At 36.9% G+C, this 22728-nt stretch overlaps 1 protein-coding gene across 4 annotated transcripts in view; it reads right to left on the bottom strand.

Annotated features, from left to right (window-relative positions):
• The window catches only part of STRBP (spermatid perinuclear RNA binding protein), a 137623-nt gene that overhangs the window by 43558 nt on the left and 71337 nt on the right, over positions 1-22728 (bottom strand). For all 4 annotated transcript variants that reach the window (XM_060014183.1, XM_060014182.1, XM_060014180.1 and 1 more), the window contains exons 2-5: positions 14108-14276; positions 10679-10899; positions 5629-5794; positions 1162-1306 (exon numbers count right to left, since the gene is read on the bottom strand). In XM_060014183.1, coding sequence (XP_059870166.1) covers positions 1162-1306; positions 5629-5794; positions 10679-10899; positions 14108-14110 — 535 coding nt within the window. In that variant the 5' untranslated portion in view covers positions 14111-14276. The remainder of the gene's footprint in view (positions 1-1161; positions 1307-5628; positions 5795-10678; positions 10900-14107; positions 14277-22728) is intronic.

Below are 22728 nucleotides of genomic sequence, written 5' to 3'. Positions count from 1 at the left end.
TTTACAAAAGGAGTCTATCACTTTTACTTTAAGAAATCCTGAGTCATGTCGGCCAAAACTCGAAATTCTAACATCTCTGGTAAATGTGTCTTTTTCTTCCTTTATCATCAACTTGAAATAAATTAAGACACTAACCAATACTTCTTGCTGCACTGGTATTTCAGGTAGGGGAGTAAGCAATGGAACCTGCTGAATGTCTAGTGATGAAAAAACAGCAACAGGGAGCCCCCCCCACCCCACGTTGGTCCAGTTAAGCTGCATTGCCTCTAAATTGTCATGATAGGGAGGGGCCAGTTGGTCAAAGGTCTGACACAGGGGAAATATCACATGGCAAGTTTCTAGTGACAGGACTGAGAGGCAGTAACAAGCTAATGTGAAAGGATAAAAATATCAAAAAAGAAACCCAGCTCCATCATTACTTCTCAAAACTGAAGAGATTTATCACTCTTTTGTACGATGGCATTGCCATGCAGAAATTCTTTTCAACTTCAGAAGAAAGTTAGTTTAAAGCATGATTCCCACATATATAAAATTTTAAATGTTAACAGGATCACAAACCTCCTAGAAAAGAAATTTACTAAAGATTATTTATTAAAAAAAAAATCAGTCCCCCAATTTGTATCTCTTACATTATAAAACATTTACACTTAGGCAATTAGATAAAGCATAATTCTTAAGAGGTTATATAGTTATTAGAAGTCAAGAGAGATGTGCAAATGAGTAACTTGACACAATAAGCGAGTAAATTTGAAAATAATACTGTTTTGAACCACATTTAAGCCTAAAATCAGACCTAATAACCAAGCCACACAGAATAGGTTGGCTGATACCAATAACACTGCAATACTAGACAAAGTAAAACAGAACACCAAAACAGTATAAAAATTAAAGTGGATTTAAGACCAACATGATAAGCACAGGTTTTTGAATTAATTAACGTATCTTATATTTCCAATATAAACATTTTTGTAAAATACAGTGATTGTGTAAATAAAGCTGCTTAAAATACTATAAGTGGCGTAAAACAAATGAAGACAGGTATTTCTTAAATCCATAAAACAATTAACATAGCATTCAAGAGAGTGCTTATGTGAACAAAACAAATATATATTTATATATATACATCTATCTATATCTATATATATATATACACATGTGTACCTCCGTCCTTCTTCTCCAATTCGTCCCTAATTAGAGGGGAAGTAAGTATCACCTTCAAAGTTAGCGTGGGTTCTTTTGTATTCCGAATTATAATAGATGCCTCATCTACACATTGTTCCACTTGATATTTCTCTTCTGTGAGTTTCTGAAAGTCACAGAGATTTCAAAAATACCCAATTAATTAAAATTTCAAAAAATGAATGATTGCCCCTTAAGTTTTTAAATGTTATTAACGATTAGTATTACTGTGCTAAAAGAGCAAGTAGTCTTTAACTAGTTCTTTAGTGTAGAGGTAACATTTTTCTCTCCTCCCAACTTACCAGCAAATCCTTTCTCCATCCCTCAGATAGCAACCACAATGTCAATCACCTATACAATTATTAAACAACATTTAAAACCATTCTTTCTAATATTTGAAAATGAAAGTTACCAAAAGCATCATTATATGAGAAAAGGTAAATTATTGTTCTTGAAATTATTACAGAGGACAAGTATAGAATAATAAACCCCCAGTTTAGAGAGCATTCCCAGCAGTTTATTATTCTATAATTGTTCCTCTGTACCGGTCCGTGGCCTGTTAAGAACCAGGCTGTACAGCAGGAGGTAAGTGGCGGGCAAGCAAGGGAAGCTTCATCTGCTCCCCCCCATCGCTCATATTACTGCCTAAACCATTGCCCCCCATGCACCCCCATGGAAAAACTGTCTTCCACAAAACCGGTCCCTGGTGCCAAAAAGGTTGGGGACCACTGCTCTAAACTGATAACTTTTTGATAGGACAGCCTAAACAGGAACTCCTACTTGCTAAGAACTTATAAGATTAGATAGGTTTTTATATAAGATTATGTAGATTTTTAAAGAAAATCAAGTAAGAATGAATAAAAAAGGATCTCTGCACAGTCACTCATCAGCAAAAAAGTTAATATAAACAAGTAACTAACTTCCTAACAACAGGTCTCAGAGATCATTCAAGTGAGACCTTCTTCAGGGCAAGTCATCTGACATCCACAGGGAAATGTACATTGCTTCTTTTAACATACAATTATACACATACAAAAAATAATCACCAATTAGAATCATATATTGTTATATTTAACGTATCATTAAAGTTAATAGTTTAATAAGTTGTGCAGGGCCATTCTTGGTGGTGAAATTTAGTATCTATTATCTGACATAAACAGCTGAACGGTAACACTCCTGGGTCCCTGCTCATCACCGAGCATTGAAGGAACTAAAAGCCATTTATATAAAACCAGCATTTTACCATTAAACATCCCAAAAAAGACAGAAAATAGAAAATTCATTACCTTAATTTTGAACAGAGGAAACCAAGGAAGGGAAAAGCCACACAGTGGCTAGAAAAACCAGAACTAGAATACAGAGAAAAAGCAGAAAACGGCTCACATTCATTTTGCCACTATAAGAGTATTAAAGATGTATCAGAGAAAAAGCAAACTAAATTTTTCAATTTAGTTTGAAATTGCAAGTAAATTTCAATGGTCCAGTGATTAAGAATCCAACTTCCAATGCAGGGGACGCAGGTTCGATCCCTGGTCGGGGAACTAAGATCCCACATACCACGGGGCAACTAAACCTGCACGCTCTAGAGCCTGCACACCACAACTAGAGAGTCCACATGCCACAACTACTGAGCCCACGTGCCACAACTAGAGAGCCCACAGCCACTAGAGAGTCCACGTGCTGCAACTACTGAGCCCATGCGCCACAACTAGAGAGAAGCCCACGTGACACAATGAAGAGCCCGCACACCACACTAACACCCGACACAGCCAGATAGATAGATAGATAGATAAAATATTTTAAACGATAAAATTTAAAAAAATAAAAAATAGGTCTCATGTATATGTCTTAAAAAAAAATTATACATGCAGATCACCATAAGACACATCCAAAGTAATAAACATATGGTATGAGTTTTGGGATAGACTAATTCTAAGTGATTCTGGTTTTGGTCATCCTTCTCCCTTGCTCAAGGAAGTACTAAAATCACCCTAGAAAAGAGTATGTAGAGAAAAGGTAAGGTACAACCCCAATTAATTAAGCTACTTTGATAACTGAAAGTTTTGCTATAATAAGTACTCAGGAAAAAGATTTTTAATTCACAAGAAAATAAGATCATATCATATCAGAGACTGGTTTTCCAAATAAACACCAAGAAAACAAAGGGGAGGTAGTGATTTTTAAAGGTAAAAATGACATTTAAAATGATTTTCTGAAATATTATTAGTAATAAAACTATGTCTGTGCTTATGTGTATATATGTGGGTGTATATATGTGTGTACATGTATACAATTTAATATAAAATGGGTGTACAATTACATACCCATTTTATTTGGGTACCTTTACCCAAACACCTATGGTCATGGATCTAACCATCACACAAAGCAGCCGGTTTCACTGCCGGATTACTCTATTGGCTATGGTAAATTCAAATATATTTCTTTTTTTTTTTTTTTTCAGCAGTTTAAAAAAAAATTTTTTTTAATACATCTTTATTGGAGTATAATTGCTTCACAATGCTGTGTTAATTTCTGTTGTTTCTTATAATGTCCACCACTGGTCTTAAGAGTTCAGGCCACCTTTACCTTTTCCAAGAAGCTCTTCAAGATCTAAAGATATTTGTGTCTTTTTTCAGCTTCTCTAGGCTAAAAAGCCCTCCTCTCTTCAACTCTGAAACAGTTTACACAGCCCACACTCTCTCCTGGGTCCCTCCCTTGAACACCTGCTAGCTCGACAAGAACATTTTAAAACTGTGGTGCCCAGAAATAAAGACCCTCACTCAGGAGAGAAAATGCAGAGTTCACACAGTTGTGATCTACACAGAGAAAGTTCTATTAATGCAACTGAAGCTCCAATCTTCTCTATCTTCAATACTCAAGAAATACCACAGATCGTCAGGATAAGAACTTCAGTTTCTTAGTGCAAATGGTTCTCAACCCTTTTTCCATCCTGACATACCTGAAAATATGACCACTCTCATAAACAGGACGCACTAAGTGGAACAGAAAAGGGGGTGAGATGGTTGGAAAAGCCTCTATGTCCAACCCTTTGATCACTGCTTTAGCATAAATCTAAGAGTAACAATGTTCACTACAATAAAAGCAGAAATAAAGATTAAATTTTAAAACAATATAAAAAATAATGGAAAAAAGATGAATTTTGTTAACATTCTGAAAACAAAAAGTATAGTTATTCAGAAAACCGTTACTGAGCTTTCCATTTCTTAAAGCTTTATTGTATTTGTACTCCATGTTGCTTACCACTCTCCCTCCCCAAATGATCACATAAGGATTTAAAATAATTTTTTAAAAGAAATGAATTTAACCCTTGAAAGAACAGAAACCTTTCTTCAATCAGAATTGAAAATGGAAAAGCCAAATGTTTGTTCAGTCACTTAGAAAACCTTAAGATCTACAAATGATAAAATAAAACAGTGCTCCAGAAGTTAATACAGGAGAATGTGTCAACAAGTAACACAAATTTGAGTGTCAGGAACAGTAGATTAAAAAATCAGGAAGATGGTTTTGAAGATCAGTTGGTGACTATGAAAGAAAATGATCCAGTAACAAAGCTAATAAAAACAAATTTAGAATTCATATTACTTGGGGGGAAAAAGTCTCTTTAGAAGAAATACAAATACAGGAAACCAACAACAAAAAAAGAGAGCATTCAACAACTCAACAGTTTGACCTTGTATACTCGTATCTATTTATGTGACATGGATGTAAAGACTAACTAATATGAAATCATCAAAAAGCTATAATCTAATTATACCACAGATAACACATCTGAAATTGAAAGGTGATCATTGCTTCCCAATTAGTGATGCAACTAGCCCTTGGAGCAGGCTGGCAGAGCAGGTCCTAAGGTGACCACAGCCCCAGATGAACCGGTTGACTTCAGCCCTGAGGAGCCCTCAGCCTCCAGCAGCATCCTCCAGGAAGCATGACAACATTAAAATTGTCTAAATGCATCCCAATGTGAAAAAGGTTTGGAAACAAGGAATTAATAGCGACTTTCCATCAACAGAATGAATGAGTGAAGTTAAATTAACAGTCTTCAATTTAAAAAATTATCATCTATGGAAGTCTCCAGTTGTCTAGGCTCTTTTTGATCTTTCAATTCTTTTCTGCATTATACCAACCTTTCTAAGAGTTTTATAATGCTGAGAGGCCTAGTCTGGAAAACATGAAGACTGTCAGCAAGACACATCTGAAAAATTTAAGACCGTACTTTAAGAGCCATCTTAATTTGGTAAATATATCCTTAATACTAATCACCAGAAGTTTGCCTTAGATGTGATGGATGAGTCACTGACCCAGAGTAGCAATTCCACTTGTCTGTACCTACCCTTTACTATTACCAATTTCTTATTAAATTTATCAAGGTCACGGCCTATTTTTACCTTTTTACAAATTCTCCTAGAGGTACAATTAAACTGTACTCACCTGAATCTGAATAGGAAGATTATCTTTGACTGTATTTAACAGGGTCTCTGTGGGTTTGTCTTTGCACATTAAAACCAGCTCCAAGTCCATATCATCTTTAATCAGCAAGCCTTTTGCAACCAGGCCAATCCTCATTACACCACATAATGTCCGACCACCTTGATCCCTAAAAATAAAAGTCTGAATGATTACTTTCACAACCTATTTCCCAAACTATAACTTCATCATCACTTGGCTTTCTGGCTAACCATATGAATTGATAAGGGAGAACATAAATCCAAATATCCAAAATTCTGCAAAAGTACATCTCAGATTTAAGGCTCATAAACTATCTACCACAAAGAATCAATAGGGAGAATATTTCAGACTACAGATCTTTCAATACTTTATTAAATCTATATTGCTTAGGAAAATCCAAAAATACTGTATCCCCTTAAATATCTTTTCAATTTTTCTAACTTCCTCCTTCTGTCTTTTAATTAAGTAATTAAAGAATTGTGAGAAACATGAACACCATGGTATACTAAGAAGGAACATCAGGGTGGAAATTAAAAGACCTGAGCTCTACTCCTAGTGGTGCCTGCTGGCTCAGTATATGTAACTGTAAAATGGCTATCCACTAGATAAGCCTTAGCTCATCCCTTCTAGCTGTAGCATTCTAGGAATCCATAAAAGTTTCTGAGGAAAGGAGAATAATGTGATAAAAGTAAAGAGCTGAGGAACCCAAAGATGATCTGCCAACACAGGCATTCCATATCCAGTGGTAGCTAAAAGAACAAACATTCAAAGAACATCAAGTCATGAATGGTGTGTAAGAATACTGTTAACATCTATCCTTGATTTTAATACCAAAAGTTTCTTATTGGTTCATTTCCCTCAATCACAAGTGAAAATGTAACTAAACTGAGCGGTCATTCAACAAGCAAGCAACTGTTTGAGTATGGAAAACATACTAAAGGAGCTCCAAACTCTCCAGCTCCTGAGGCTCACACTGCAGACTAAGTACAAAAGCTGTTTAAAACCTGCTTCAAAGGGAAGAGAAAGGTGACATCTGAGAATAAACTGAGTGCCACAGATCTCATTAAACCTTAAAAAGAGAGCCCTGTATTTGAAAGACAAGGAATGCGAATCTCAGAAAAAGTGATTAATTGCTCAAGTTCACAGAGAGAGTAAAATGGCAAAGCCGAGATTCAAACTCAAGTTGGTCTGACCATAACACTCAAGTTCTTTATATAATTACAGCTGCTTCCCAATTTCAGAAAAGAGAGAGGTCAAAATTAGAGAGGTCAAGCAAGGCAACCTGCAAGTGTGACTTCAGCAGAGTCGTGATTTGGTTAAATAGAAAAAAAGGTCATTCTAGCTGGAGGCAAAGAATCAGCAGAGTTGGGCCCAAGTCAGCAGAGTGGGGAATGAACTAGAGAAAGGAGAAGGGACAGAAGTAAATTGTGGCAGTGGAAACAAGACAGGAAGTTATAAATAACCCAGCCACGGCTCAGTGCCTGACACTCCTTAGAGATTCAGTAAACGTTAAATCGATGAAAAACTATAAGGGTGGTACAAGTATAGAAAGAAAGAAAAAGCATTTTGAAGGAAGTGAACCAAGTATGGAATTATTTGATATTAAGAATAGAGTCTAGGGCTTCCCTGGTGGCGCAGTGGTAGACAGTCCGCCTGCCGATGCAGGGGACACAGGTTCGTGCCCCGGTCCAGGAAGATCCCACATGCCGCGGAGCGGCTAGGCCCGTGAGCCATGGCCGCTGAGCCTGCGGGCGTCCGGAGCCTGTGCTCCGCAACAGGAGAGGCCACAACAGTGAGAGGCCCATGTACCGCAAAAAAAAAAAAGAACAGAGTCTCATCTTTGATTCTTTTTTCTTCTATATCCCTGTTCTTTCATCTTCTCATTCTCCCAAATCTAGTAACAGTTTTTTAATTCCCCCTCTGTAATCACCCTCAAACCCCTGCCTTCAAACTAGCTTCTTTTCAGGCTCTTACTACCTCTTACCTAGACCACCTCAATAACTTCCTCTCCACTGGCCTTACTAAAACTAACCCCTACCATCTATCTCAGCTACTGTATGTACACAGTATGTTGCAACCAGAACAGTCTTCCAAAAGCACCACATGGATGGAACTCTGCCTGTTATTTTCCTGGTATTCCACTGAACACTTAGACATGAGCATATTGGGAGGCAATTGAGGAGACAGCATGACTTCCTGCTTCGAATCCCAGCTCTGCCACTTACTGTGTGACATTGGACAAATTACAAATTACTTGACTCTTTTGAGCCTGCCTTCTCATTTGTAGAAAAGAAATAATACCTTCCTCAGAGTGGTACTGAGAATGTCATTTAATTAGTGTAAGTAATGAACTTAGCCCAGAGCCTGGCATATATTAATAGCTCAATATTCCTTAAACAGTCCCTATATTTTCTCACACCTAGATCTTTGCTGAGATTTATTTCTTCTTCCACTTCCACTGCCTGACAAAACCCTACTCATCCTCTGGACCTACTGCAAACGCTACCTCCTTCATAAAGTTTTTTCTGATCCCCCGAACCAGCATATAGTCTCTCCCTGCTCTGTATTTTCACATTTTTGTCACAGATACGTGAAGTAAAGATGCTAAGAAAACTGGATCGGGAGTCCGACAGACTTGAATGTGAATCCTGACTCCACCACACACTCATTCACTGACCTTAAGCAAGTTAAAGTTTGTTAATGATTCTGAGTTCCTGTTTTTTCATAAGTAGTGGAAATCTCTTAAGTAAAATGGGGGTGGAGAAGGGGGATAACAATAATAGAGACTAGCAGGTTTGTTGTAAAATAATGTGAAAAGTAATCTGGTACAGTAATTGGCACTCAATAAATGGCAGACATTCTTAACTAGCCATTATTAGCTTGCTTATTAAATTCCATATCATAATTATGATATACTTGGTCTTATCATGTACAAGACAGCATGACTGAGCAGAGAAACTAAGTCCTAATTCAGTTCTGAATTTTAATAATGAATTTGAATATGACGTATTATAACGCAAGTGACCCAGATACAGGGAACTAATTAAAATTAAGCTAATATTCCTAAAATACAAATAGTGTAAACTTATTCAATTTATTTGACTTGTGAGTCAGCTTGTAAAGAGGTAAGGTAACAGCACACAGGTTAAAGCTGCCTACCAGTCTCTGGCAATAGGAGGTGCTTAGTAAATATAAGCTAGCTTTCCCCATCTCTATGCCCTCTGTAGTGCTTAGCATACTCCAGGAGCATAATACGTATCTATGACCAGAACACACCTCTGTTCTTGGACGCCTCTGTTCTAAGGACACGATCGTTCTGCACTCCTTGAGTTCTACCACATGGGAAGAACCATACACAAGTGCTCAACCCCGGAATGTTCCACAAACTGGAAACACTTTACAGAGACAATTGATAGCCTGCACACAGAGCACTCTATTTAAAGATCCAAACAAAGCACGGAGTATGTTATCTTTTAAAAACCTTGAAAACTCAGTGACCTGATCCAGTTAAGCAAAAGTCTACTGGAGCACTTTCCAAAGGTCTGCTCAGCCTTGACAGCAAACAGAAGATGTATTTAGAAGGCCTGAACTTCACTGAAAAATAAAACTCCACTTAGAAATAGTAAAAATAGCAAATTTTATATGTATTTTACCACAATAAAAAAAAAAGTTTTTAAAAGGGTAAAAACACATTCCAACGTGCAATTTAAATATGTAATGTGGTAACTCACTGGCGGTCCAGTGGTTAGGACTCAGCATGTTCACTGCCATGGCTGGAGTTCAATCCCTGGTCCACGAACTAAGACCATGAAAACCACACAGCGTGGCCAATCAGTCAATCAATAAATAAGGAATGCATGACTATTTCACTTGCACAGGGACTGGGATTTAACTTGCACTGGGAATGGGCTAGATTACTGGATGATACTACTAATTACCAAGAACCCCCAAATTTGACAGTATCTTTTTTAAAGCCATCATATGCAAGAAAAAGTGAATTACTGCCAAGAAACTTCTAGCTGACACGTCCCTGACTAGATACAATGTATATATTACCTGTAAAAAGCTAACAAAGTCAAGAAAATACATTCTTCAGCTAAAAACTGATACTGATTTTCTTTCATCTGAAGATGGAAAGGTTACACTATCACTCAGTTAAAGATATCAATTTATTACTACCTTCCCACTATTATCTACTTATCACAGATTTAGAATTGAAAGCCTGAGAAAAAATTCTGTAACTTCTATCCTCAATTTACCAGTTGCAGCCAAAGTAATGTTCTTAATCCTATTAATACAATAGAGTCAAATGAGCTACATTTTTTGAAGTAAACCATACAATTATTCCAATCATAGTGACATTGCTCAAAACAATAACTCTAAGTTTAGCAAGGCATAAAAAGTTTCCTAGTTATCATTCAGCTTCATCTCATTAATCTCTTACTGTTGTTGCAGCACTGGGAATACTGTGCTATAATTGTTGAAGGGTCTGGCTCCCATTAGGCCTTCATTCATTCCACAAATACCCAATGAGCATTTACTATATGCAAGATACTGTACTGGATCCTGGAAATCAACAAGGCAGATACAGTCATAAAAACCTTTACAGTATATTCTCCTGCACTCTCTCTTCTACACCAGGATTTTTAAATACCTGACAAAAATGACATTCTATGATTTTCCCAGAGACCAAAAACACTACTATTTATTTCTGAATTTAGGAGGCTAAACCAACACATGAAAAAGATGACATAGCATAACCTCCAAAAAAGAGAAGTTTTTTTAAAAGGGCTTGGTGCTTGCTCCCTCGAAAGGCATCCTGAACAGGTCTATCTTCTTTTTCTGGTCTAATCATTATTCCTTTCTTGCTTTCCCTGCAAATTTAACTCAGAAAAATTCCACAAACATTTACTTCCTTGTTTACAGTCATATAAATGAGAGAACCCAAAGAACACCAAACAGCAAATGTAACCCAGTGGGACGGGACCCTGGGCATTACAGGACAGCACCACAAATGTCAGGTCACACTCACTTGGAATAGGAGTCTACAGCCTCATCCTTCTTCACTTCTGTCTCACCCTCTGCTTTTGTGCCTTTATTTGTTTCATCCAGCCAATCCGAGACATGTTTAAGAGCACACTCAACAGTAGACACCATATTCTGAACAGCTTCAAGTTCCTCCGGAGACGGATAAATTGTTGAGTGTTTCACCATAACATGGCGATCATCATTGGCAAAAGATCTAATAGATCTCTGTCAGAAGGTGAAAGGAAACTATTACTTCAATAAAAGAAATGTTACCTGAAAAGGATGACTTACAAATATATTTAAGTCAAGTCATAGCATTAATTGTCAAACTGCTGTGAAACAGTTAACACTGAGGCAATGAAAAACTGCTCAAGAAAGGAAGTAAAACCCCATCCTGCCAAACTCCACACCAGAAAATTAGAGATCTTTCATTCATATTTTGGAAGAGTTCACCCAAGTTACATTCAGTATTATGTATATGCCACATTTTAGCTCAATCTATGTGTTTTCAATACCACGTCAAAAAAGGTCATCCATATCACACATCATCTACAAGAAACAAGATACTTCCTAGCTTCGACAGAGTATCTAGAAATGCATATGGGTGACTCATGATACCCAGTCACTCCTTTCCAAACTCCTGGACACTTCTGCATCTAGAAAAATTGAGATTTTGTAACATAGTAATAACACACAATACAAAGTTATATGTGAACAAGATAGTAAAACTATGGACCACATTAGAATATTATTTATTATTTGGCATTCAAACTTTGGTGTGCAGCTTTAATTTTTTAAATAGATTAGTAGGAGATATTCCAAATTCCAGAATGGGGAAAATACATATTGTAAAAGAATTAATTTTCCAAACTAATTTACAAATGTATTCACATTCTCAATCAAAATCCCCTCAAGATAGATTTTAATACTCAACAAAAATAATTTTAAAGCTCATTTTGGGTGGGGGGAGGGAAGTCATGAGTGTATCAAGAACTATTCTACAAAGGTGGATGGGTGGTACCATTATGCTAAAATATCAAAAATGTTAAAAGCAATAATTAAAATGACATGCTGGCCCAGAAATCAGTGGAACAGATTACAGCCTAGAAACAGAATGTATTTCATGAAAATTTAATAGAGTAGATCCTTCATACTCATGAGTCACACATCCAAAAACCTTTGAATATTTCCAAATTTACAAATACCATAAAGACACTTGTACCAGTACAGAGCAAAATGAACAAGGAAAACTTGGTGAGTTTCCATAAAGCCAAAAGTATTTGACTTAAAGGGTGGCTACAGTGCCCTAACTTACATGAAATTATGTGCTAGCAGACAGTAAATATTTTGTTTTAAAGTCTTTACTGCAAAATAATATATTTGCAATGCTTTATCAGTCTTGTCTCTTTTGTTTTTGTTTGAATGTCAATGTTTTAAAATCAGATTAATTTGGACACTAGTAAATTAATACTACAGTATCACTGTCCCCTACAAAATGAAGCTATAACTAAAAAGGTAAGTAATCCTTTGAAACCCTCAATTATTACATAATAAAAGTTACTAAAATCAATCATGAAGCTTTCCTTTTTTCTAGACAAAAGCCAATCTCTGTCTAGATTTCTTTCTTGCTCTCAAAGTCCATGACCAGTTTTCCAACTGGCGAAGTCTTTTGCTACAAAGAAAAAAACTTTTTAACCACTTCATGAGATTTACTTATATATCCCAAAATAAGTTAACAAGAAAACAAAAGAGCCATGTAACAAATTGGAGATGCTAGGTTGTTCTAGGGATTATAACTTATTGATAGTTAACTTGCTCTTTAAAGAAAAAATTCCACTAATATTTGAGTTCTCGATGGTGGGGGGAAAATTGTTAACTTGAGATTTTCTCTGTCATTTAGTTTTATGATGAGTTACTAAGTTACTAAATTAAGTTACTCAGTCCTGCACACTGGCCACACCTTAGGAAAATTACATACTGCTACCTAAAACAAACCTTTGGCCTTTCTCTCACAAAAGACATAAGACTGCCAATGTTAAACCCAAGAATCTACTGGATGTGATAGGACAAGCATCATGAAACAGTGATGAAAGAACTGAATGAATGGTATTACCACCCCCCCAAAAAAAAGCTACCTTATTTACCCAAATAAGCTCCACATTGATTTTAAGTATTAAAAAATTAATTGGAAGAACTATGCAGAAACAAAGTTCTCTTTCAAACCTGAGATCTAAGGCAAAACTGGAAAACACCTACTGACCAATTAAACTACGTAAACACAAAATTTCTACACCAGACATCTAAAGCTACATTTAAGATGAATAAACTAGGAAAGGAATTTTCATCAACTATGGCAAGTAACACATATAAAACATTTCTTTAAGTTCGAAGAATATCAAGACTATAGTAGATAAATAAGCTGAAAAGGCAAATAATTTATGTGGGAAGAAACACAAGTTACAGTGTCATTTTTCACATCTCACCATAAACGTAAATGACAGAGAAAATCCCAAGTTAACATTTTTTCCCCACCATCCAGAACTAAAATATTAGTAGAATTCCTTCTTTAAAGAGTAAGTCAACTAAGTTATAACCTCTAAAACAAATTTTTTAAAAATCAAATGTCATTTAAAGAAATACCATCAGACTTGCTAAACAACGTATTTCAAACATACTGATGATTAATATTTTTGTGCTTTTTCCCTCACTTACAACATCTTTTTAAAGCCTTTTCTCACTTATGGAAAAATTCACACAGCATCCTCCAGAACCAAAATATGAGGAGAAAAATATTCAGCACATTTTACCAATTAAAAAGTTAGGGACCAGATGTTATGACCTCATCTAACATCTCAAATTCAATTTAAGTATTAACTTTCCACAAAAAGCAAGGTTTCCATGATATTCAGTTCAGTGCCCTCAATACACTCAACACCTGACCCTATTATTTTAAAATTAAAAGCATGTGAAAAAAGGTGTCTTTTTGAGTTAAATACTCACACATTTTATAAACTCCAAACCCTTCATATCATTACTTAAAGGACTGGTTTTAATTTCCATGGGAAAAAAACTGAATTTCAGGTAGAAAGCTAGAGAAAAATTACATAATTTCAAGTTCAAGGTCACCTTAGCCATTTGTATCAGTTTGCTAATGCCAGTTTTATTAGAAAATATTATTTATGAGCATTCCCTCCTTTGTATTTAATAATTTACGGCCTGCAGGCTAATGGGGCTCCATCTTGTGGTTTAAAGGGCTCGTAATAAATCTGAACTCATTTGCTTTGCTTAAATCGTAGAATGCCATCTTTAGCTGATACACTGGAGCAAAAAATTACCACCACTTTTTTTCACTTGCCCTCACTGTTAACGGTTTCAACTTCAAGCGACTGAGATCTTTGGTAACTAAATTAAGGAAACATAAATAATAACCTACCATGGTTTTCTACAGTATTTTAGCTTCTTCTTCCGATCCTTTTCCCTCTTTCTTGTCGTCTTCACTAGACACTGTTTTCTGTGACAGTACCTCCTCATAAGCCTGAGTCCCCTGACAGCTCAGAGTCAATACGGCAAAGGTGTTTGAAGACTTGTTCTCTAGAATACACCTGCAAAAGAAAAAGAAAAACAACTTTTCAAAAATGCTTATTTAGAATTAGTTTCATATCAGAGTGTGGAACCCATAAACGTGTTATTGAGAAAAATGAAACAATCTTTATAGAGGAAAATTACTTCATTTTAAACAAAAAGCTAATACATCCTTTGAAGGCCTGGGCCCAAAAGCCTAAGTGATATGGCCAGAAAAATAACCCTCCTGGTAGCCATAATGTGGCAGCTGGCTGACTTGCACTCAATGAGATGAATACATTAACAGACAGAGATTCATTAAAGAAGTACAACCAGAAAAAGTAATACTACTACTGGTGGCAAAAATGTTGCAATTAACCATGAGATTTTCAACAGAAACTGGCATTAGTCAGACCTATCTGAAAAGTAGATAAGACACCTGAAAATATAACACTGTTGATTGTAACCATGAAGCTTTTCCATTTGATACTGCCATCAGATTTACAGCAAATGTTGGAACCACGTTTCATCTTTAATCATTTTAGGCCTAAAATTCAGAATGCTTTTTTGGCTCTGCTCCCCTAACCCCCAAGAGACCCTACTTCCCTCTCAACCTATATGCACTGTTATGCCAGACTCCTGAATATTCACTAAATCCTGATTTCATTACCCATGCATGACTCTCACCAGAATCCCACAGTATATTTCTGCCCAGAGGCCTAAACACCATTCTATTACCCCTTTGTTCCACTTTTATAAGATTTTATTCCAGATAAGGTAAAAAATAAGCTTTTCTGAGCACTGAAGTCCTTATATAAGCCCAGTGGTAAAAAAACAAAAAAACTAGAGAGAGACCATTAAAATAGAACATATGCCTTACATGGTTATCAGGAGTAACACACACCACAGGATATGTAAACACCCACAAAGAAAGAGCTCCCTCTTCATCTCAATATCTTTCCTTTAAATTTTCCCTTAAATAATGAAACCTCCTTTTACTTTTATTTATTTTTTTTGCAGTATGCGGGCCTCTCACTGTTGTGGCCTTTCCCGTTGTGGAGCACAGGCTCCGGACGCACAGGCTCAGCGGCCATGGCTCACGGGCCTAGCCGCTCCGCGGCATGTGGGATCTTCCCGGACCAGGGCACAAACCTGTGTCCCCTGCATCAGCAGGTGGACTCTCAACCACTGCGCCACCAGGGAAGCCCCCCCCTTTTACTTCTATCTACAATTATTTCCTATCAGTTGCTCTCTTAAAGAAAAAAATCCTTTTTGAATTCTTGGGACCAGGAAAGTTAAAGGTGACATTTAACTCTCCCCAATACTACAAATGAAAAAACAGACCCACATTTACAGTCAAATGATACTCAGTTGTGACCTACATGCAACACTATTCGTATCTTATAATAACCAACTTCCCTGACTCTGACTTAACAAAATCCACCTGAAATAAGCTAGTGAAGATTGATTTTTTTTAAATTATGTAACAACGAATAGATAGAACTTACTTTGATTACTACACATATCAAATCAAGGTAAGGAGGGAACACATAATGCTGCAATTCATAAGGTCCTTTTATATAACAAAGTTAAGAAACAAACTAAAACATGATCCCATGGTAAGAGATATCTCAAAGATCCTCCTGTCACTAAAATTATACCTTTTGTATAAAGATTGCCCTATACAATTTAGAGTCTTTGGCACTTCCCATTCCCAACCCTACTCCATTCTAGAAGATTCAACCATTCAGTACTTAGCTGTGAATCCTGCAGCCAAAGACTGCTGCACTGATGAGAACTGAACTAAACTGCTCACAGGTGAGAACTGAAAACAAAGTCCACAAGCTGCTCGCTATAAAAAGGTAAAACCAATAAGTCAAACATATTAAGAAAGTTGACTGAAAGCAGAAAAAGAGGGAAGAATGTTAAGTAAAAGCTGATGTAGTGGAGAAACAGTGGATCACCAATAGCACTTTTCAGTCATCAGTATGGAGAGTAACCACCCTACCTATACATCAAGAAGCTCTGGGCTCATTCTTGCCGCTTTTATTCAACATAGTTTTGGAAGTCCTAGCCACAGCAATCAGTGAATAAAAAGAAATAAAAGAAATCCAAACTGGAAAGGAAGTAAAACCGTCCCTGTTTGCAGATGACATGATACTATATATGGAAACCCCTAAACATATCACCAGAAAACTACTAGAGCTCATCAGTGAATTTGGTAAAGTTGCAGGATACAAAATTAATACGGAAATCTGTTGCATTCCTATACACTAACAATGAAGTAACAAAAAGAGAAATTAAGGAAACAACCCCATTTACCATCACATCAAAAAAGAATAAAATACCTAGGAATAAATCTACCTAAGAAGGCAAAAGACCTGTACTCTGAGAACTACAAGACACTGATGACAGAAACTGAAGATGACACAAACAGAAAGATATACCATGTTCTTGGATTGGAAGAATCAATACTATTAAAATGGCCATACTACCCAAGGCAATCTACAGACTCAATACAATTCCTATCAAATTACCAATGGCATTTTCCACAGAACTAGAACAAAAAATTTTTTAATTTGTATGGAAACACAAAAGACCCCGAATAGCCAAAACAATCTTGAGAAAGAACAGAGCTGGAAGAATCAAGTTCCCTGGGTTCCGACTATGCTACAAAGCTACAGTAATCAAAACAGTATGGTACTGCCACAAAAACAGACGCATAGATCAATGGAACAGGGTAGACAGCCCAGAAATAAACCCACGCACTTATGGTCAGCTAATGTATGACAAAGGAGGCAAGAATATTCAATGGAGAAAAGACAGTCTCTTCAGTAAGTGGTGCTGGGAAAACTGGACAGCTGCATGTAAAACAATAAAATTAGAACATTCTCTAACACCATACACAAAAATAAACTCAAAATGGATTAAAGACCTGTATATAAGACTGGATACTATAAAACTCCTAGAGGAAAACATAGGCAGAATGCTCTTTGACATAAATTGCAGCAATGTTTTTTTGGATCCGTCTTCTGAAGTAAAGGAAATAAAAGCAAAAATAAACAAATGGGACCTAGTTAAACTTAAAAGCTTTTGCATAGCAAAGGAGACCATCGACAAAACGAAAAGACAACCTACTGAATGGGAGAGAATATTTGCAAACCATATGATGGATAAGGTGTTAATAACCAACATATGTAAATGGCTCACACAACTCAATATCAAATAAACAACCCAATTTAAAAGTGGCAGAAGAAATGAATAGACATTTTTCTAAAGAGGAAATGCAGATGGCCAACAGGCACATGAAAAGATGCTCAACAGAGCTAATCATCAGTGAAATGCAAATCAAAACCACAATGAGATATCATCTCACACCTGTCAGAATGGCTATCATAACAAAGAACACAAATAACAAATGTTGGCGAGGACGTGGAGAAAAGGGACCTCTCAAACACTGTTGGAGGGAATGTAAACTGGTGCAGCCACTGTGGAAAACAGTGTACAGGTTTCTCAAAAAACTAAAAATAGAACTACCTTATGACCCAGCAATTCCAGTCCTGGGAATACATCTAAAAAAACCCAAAAACACTAATTCGAAAAGATACACACACCCGAATGTTCATAGCAGAATTATTTACAATTGCCAAGATATGGAAGCAACGTAAGTGTCCACCAACAGATGAATGGATAAAGAAGATGTGGTATATATGTACTCGGCTGGCCAAAAGGTTCGTCTGGTTTTTTCCCATAAGACGGCTCTAGTAGCACTTAGTTGTCTTTAACTTCATTCAAAACAATTTTGTTAGATTGTATGCGACAGCTGTCACATCAGCTTGCATTTAAAAAAAGACTTAAGGAGACACAGGTTTGAGCCCTGGTCCCAGAGGATCCCACATGCCGTAGAGCAACTAAGCCTGTGTGCCACAACTACTGAGACTACACTCTGAGAAGCTCATGCACTGCAACAAAGAGTAGCCCCCGCTCTCCACAACTAGAGAAAGCCCACACGCAGCAGTGAAGACCCAACGCAGCCAATAAATAAATAATTAAAAAAATTAAAAACACTTGGAGTTTTAAATACTTATCAAAATGGGTGAATTTTTGTGTAGCCATTTTAATACTGAAGATGGAAGAAAAAAGCAACATTTTTAGCATATTATGCTTTATTATTTCAAGAAAGGTAAAAACGCACTGAAACGCAAAAAAGAAAAAAGATTTGTGCACTGTATGGAAAAGGTGCTGTGACTGATCAAACGTGTCAGAGTGGTTTGCAAAGTTTCGTGCTGGAGATTTCTTGCTGGATGATGCTCCACGGTCAGGTAGACCAGTTGAAGTTGATAGTGATCAAATCGAAACAATACTTGAGAACAGTGAACATTATACCACATGGGAGATAGCGGACATACTCAAAGTACCCAAATCAAGCGCTGAAAATCATTTGCACCAGCTTGGTTATGCTCATCACTTTGATGTTTGGGTTCCACATAGGTTAAGCGAAAAAAACCTTCTTGACCGTATTTCTGCAGCAATTCTCTACTTAAACATAATGAAAACGTTCCGTTTTTAAAACAAATGTGATGGGTGATGAAACGTGGATACTGTACAATAATGTGGAATGGAAGAGATCATGGGGCAAGTGAGATGAACCACCACCAACCACACCAAAGAAGGTGATGTTGTGTATATGGAAGGGAGTCCTCTATTATGAGCTCCTTCTGGAAAACCAAATGATTAATTCCAACAAGTACTGCTCCCAATTAGACCAACTGAAAGCGGCACTTGACGAAAAGTGTCCAGAATTAGTCAACAGAAAACGCATAATCTTCCATCAGGATAACACAAGACTGCATGTTTCTTTCATGACCAGGCAAAAACTGTTACTGTTTGGCTGGGAAGTTCTGATTCATCTACCATACCCATCAGACATTGAATCTTCGGATTTCCATTTATTTTGGTCTTCACAAAATTCTCTTAATGGAAAAAATTTCAATTCCCTGGAAGACGGTAAAAGGCACCTGGAACAGTTCTTTGCTCAAAAATACAAAATTAAAAAAAAAAAAATACAAAATTTTTGGGAAGATGGAATTATGAATTTGCCTGAAAAATGGCAGAAGGTAGTGGAACGAAATGGTGACTATGTTGTTGAATAAAGTTCTTGGTGAAAGTGAAAAATGTGTCTTTTATTTTTACTTAAAAATCGAAGGAACTTTTTGGCCAACCCAATACAATGGACTACTACTCAGCCATAAAAAAGAACAAAATTTTGCCCTTTGTTGCAACATGGATGGACTTAGAGGGCATTATGCTAAGTGAAATAAGTCAGAAAGAGAAAGACAAATACTGTATGATATCACTTATATGTGGAATCTAAAAAATACAACAAACTAGTGAACACAACACAAAAAGAAGCAGACTCACAGATACAGAGAATAAACTAGTGGTTACTGGCAGGGGGTGGGGGGACAAAACAGTGGTGGGGGAGTAGGAGATACAAACTATTGGGTATAAGATACAAACTATTGGGTATAAGATAGGCCACAAGGATGTACTGTACAACACGGGGAATATAGCCAATATTTTGTAATAACTGTAAATGGAGTGTAGCCTTTTAAAATTGTATAAAAAATTAAATTTTTTTTTAAAAAGCAGCTCTGGGAACTTCAGGGTATTATAGCATAGTGCAATAATTCATGATATCATCTCAGAATCATAATCTGTCGATGCTGTAAAAGGAACTTAGAAATCATCTGGTCCAATTCCACCTACCCCTCAGTTTAAAGTGAACTACAATCAGAGATATTCAAGAAGTCACACAACTAATCAGGGACAAAGCGTGGTCCAAAACCTAAGTCATAGCCCAATGATTTTTCCCTACTATATCTGACTGAAAAAAAAAAAAAAAGTTATATTTGGTAGACTGTGAGCTGATAGAAACTGCAACACATTTTTAAAGAGTTTCTCTCTAAAAAAGTGATTAACTTAGTGGATAAAATTCTGGCCTTGAAATTTTAAAAAAGACTCAACTTCACCATTTAATAGATCTGTGACCTTAGAAAGTTATGTGACTCAAAATCACTTAATTTCCTTGGGTCTCAGTTTCCTTAACCTATACAGTGAGAAAATATTCCACTACTAATTAACAGCTAACAGTTATGGGACTCACATTCTGTACCAGGCACTGTTCTAAGAGCTTTTGATATATTAATTCATTTAATCCTCACAACAATCTTTTTTTTAATTTATTTGGCTGCATTGGGTCCCAGTTGCGGCACGCGGGATCTTCATTGCAGCATGCAGGTTGTGGTGCGTGGGCTCCAGAGCGCACAGGCTCAGTAGCTGTGGTGCGCGGGCTTAGATGTCCTGTGGCATGTGGGATCTTAGTTCCCCAACAAGGGACTGAACCCGAGTCCCCTGCATTGGAAGGTAGATTCGTAACCACTGGACCACCAGGTAAATCCTACAACAATCTTAATATCTCCACTTAACATATAAGGAAGCTAGAGCATAAAGAGACAATATAATCTAATTAAAATCACAAAGCAAAAGTACATACCAGAGCTAAGATTCAAACCAAGGCAATCCCTTTCCATAATATTTTTGCTCTAAAGGCACTTACACTTATGTTAGTGGATAAACTTTAGCTCTTTCAACAAATATGTCTATGTGAATTACAAAGGCCATATAGGACACCGGCTTTGGAGTCAGGTCTAGATTCAACTACCAACTTCGTTGCCACTTCACTTCTCTTAGCCAGAGCTTCCTCACCTGTGCAATGAGGTGAACAGTATTTACTTCAAACTAAATGAGGCAGGTTGTTAAAAATACTTAAAAGTATTTGGCATATAGTATATGCTCAATATATGGCTTCAGAAGGGAAAAAAACCTCAAGTATCAAATAAAATGTTTTGCTTATATATCAGATATACGTTCTCTGATATATATATCAGATATATATTTCTCTGAAAAACAGAGCTCAGAAAAACATTAGCTGTGTTCTACTTATTAAGTAAGAGTAGTTGTATGCAGAGGGTGGAGTGTGTATATATGGGCATCATGTGTGTGCCTGTGTATCACTTTTTTTATTAACTACTATTTTTTTCAATTAGTAGACATTGTTTTTTTAGAGCAGCCTTAGGTTTACAGAAAGATTGAGTGGGAAATAGAAAGAATCCCATATACCACTTCTTCCTAACACACACACAGTTTCCCCTATTATTAACATCTTGCATTAGTGTGGTACATTTGTTACAACTAATGAACCAATGTTAATACAATATTATTAACTAAAGACCACAGTTTACATCAGGGTTCATTCTTTGTGTTATACCTTCTCTGAGTCTTGACAAAAGGATTATGACATGCACCCACCATTACAGAATCATCCAGAACAGTTTCACTGCCCTAAAAATCCCAGGCTCCACCTATTTGACCCTCCCTCTTCCAAATGTCACATAGTTGAAATCATACAGTATGTAGTCTTTTCACTAAGCAATATGCACTTAAGATTCCTCCATGCCGGGACTTCCTTGGTGGAGCAGTGGTTAAGAATCTGCCTGCCAAAGGCAGGGGACACAGGTTCGAGCCCTGGTCCAGGAAGATGCCGCAGGGCAACTAAGCTCGTGCACCACAACTACTGAGCCTGCGATCTAGAGCCCACGCTCTAGAGCCCACGTGCCACAACTACTGAAGCCCACGTGCCTAGAGCCCATGCTCAGCAACAAGAGAAGCCACCGCAATGAGAAACCTGCGCACTGCAACGAGGAGTAGCCCCCGCTCACCACAACCAGAGAAAGCCTGCGCACAGCAACAAAGACCCAACGCAGCCATAAATTAAATAAATATTTTTAAAAAAAGATTCCTCCATGTCATTTCTTTTTATCACTGAAAAATATTCCACTGTCTGGATATACCACAGTTTGTTTATCCATTCACCTATCAAGTTTTGGCAATTATGAATAAAGCTGCTGTAAACATTCGTGTGCAGGTTTTCAACCCATTTGGGTAAATACCAAGGAGTATGACCACAGGATCATATGGTGAAACTATGTTTAGTTTTGTAAGAAACTTCCAGACTGTCTTTCATCCAAAGTAGCTGTACCATTTTGCATTCCCACCAGGAAAGAATGAGAGTTCCTGCTGCTCCACATCCTCATCAGCATTTGGTGCTGTCCAAGTTTGGGTCTTCAGCCATTCTAATAGGTGTGTAATGGTATCTCACTATCATCTGAAATTGAAATTCCTTGATGACGTATGATGTTGAGCATCTTTTCATATGCTTATTTGCCATGTGTATACCTTCTTTAGTGAGGTGTCTGTTCAGGTCTTCTGCCCTTTTTTAATTGGGTTGTCTGTTTAATTTTATGACTTCTTTGTATATTTTGGATACCAGTCCTTTATCTGATATGTGTTTTGCGAAGATTTTCTCCCAGTCTGGTACTTGTCTTCTCATCCTCTTAAGAGTGTCTTTCGGGCTTCCCTGGTGGCGCAGTG

The sequence above is a fragment of the Delphinus delphis genome, chromosome 6, assembly GCF_949987515.2.
Source record: "Delphinus delphis chromosome 6, mDelDel1.2, whole genome shotgun sequence".
NCBI lineage: Eukaryota > Metazoa > Chordata > Mammalia > Artiodactyla > Delphinidae > Delphinus > Delphinus delphis.
This window is presented reverse-complemented; position numbering and strand designations above follow the sequence as displayed.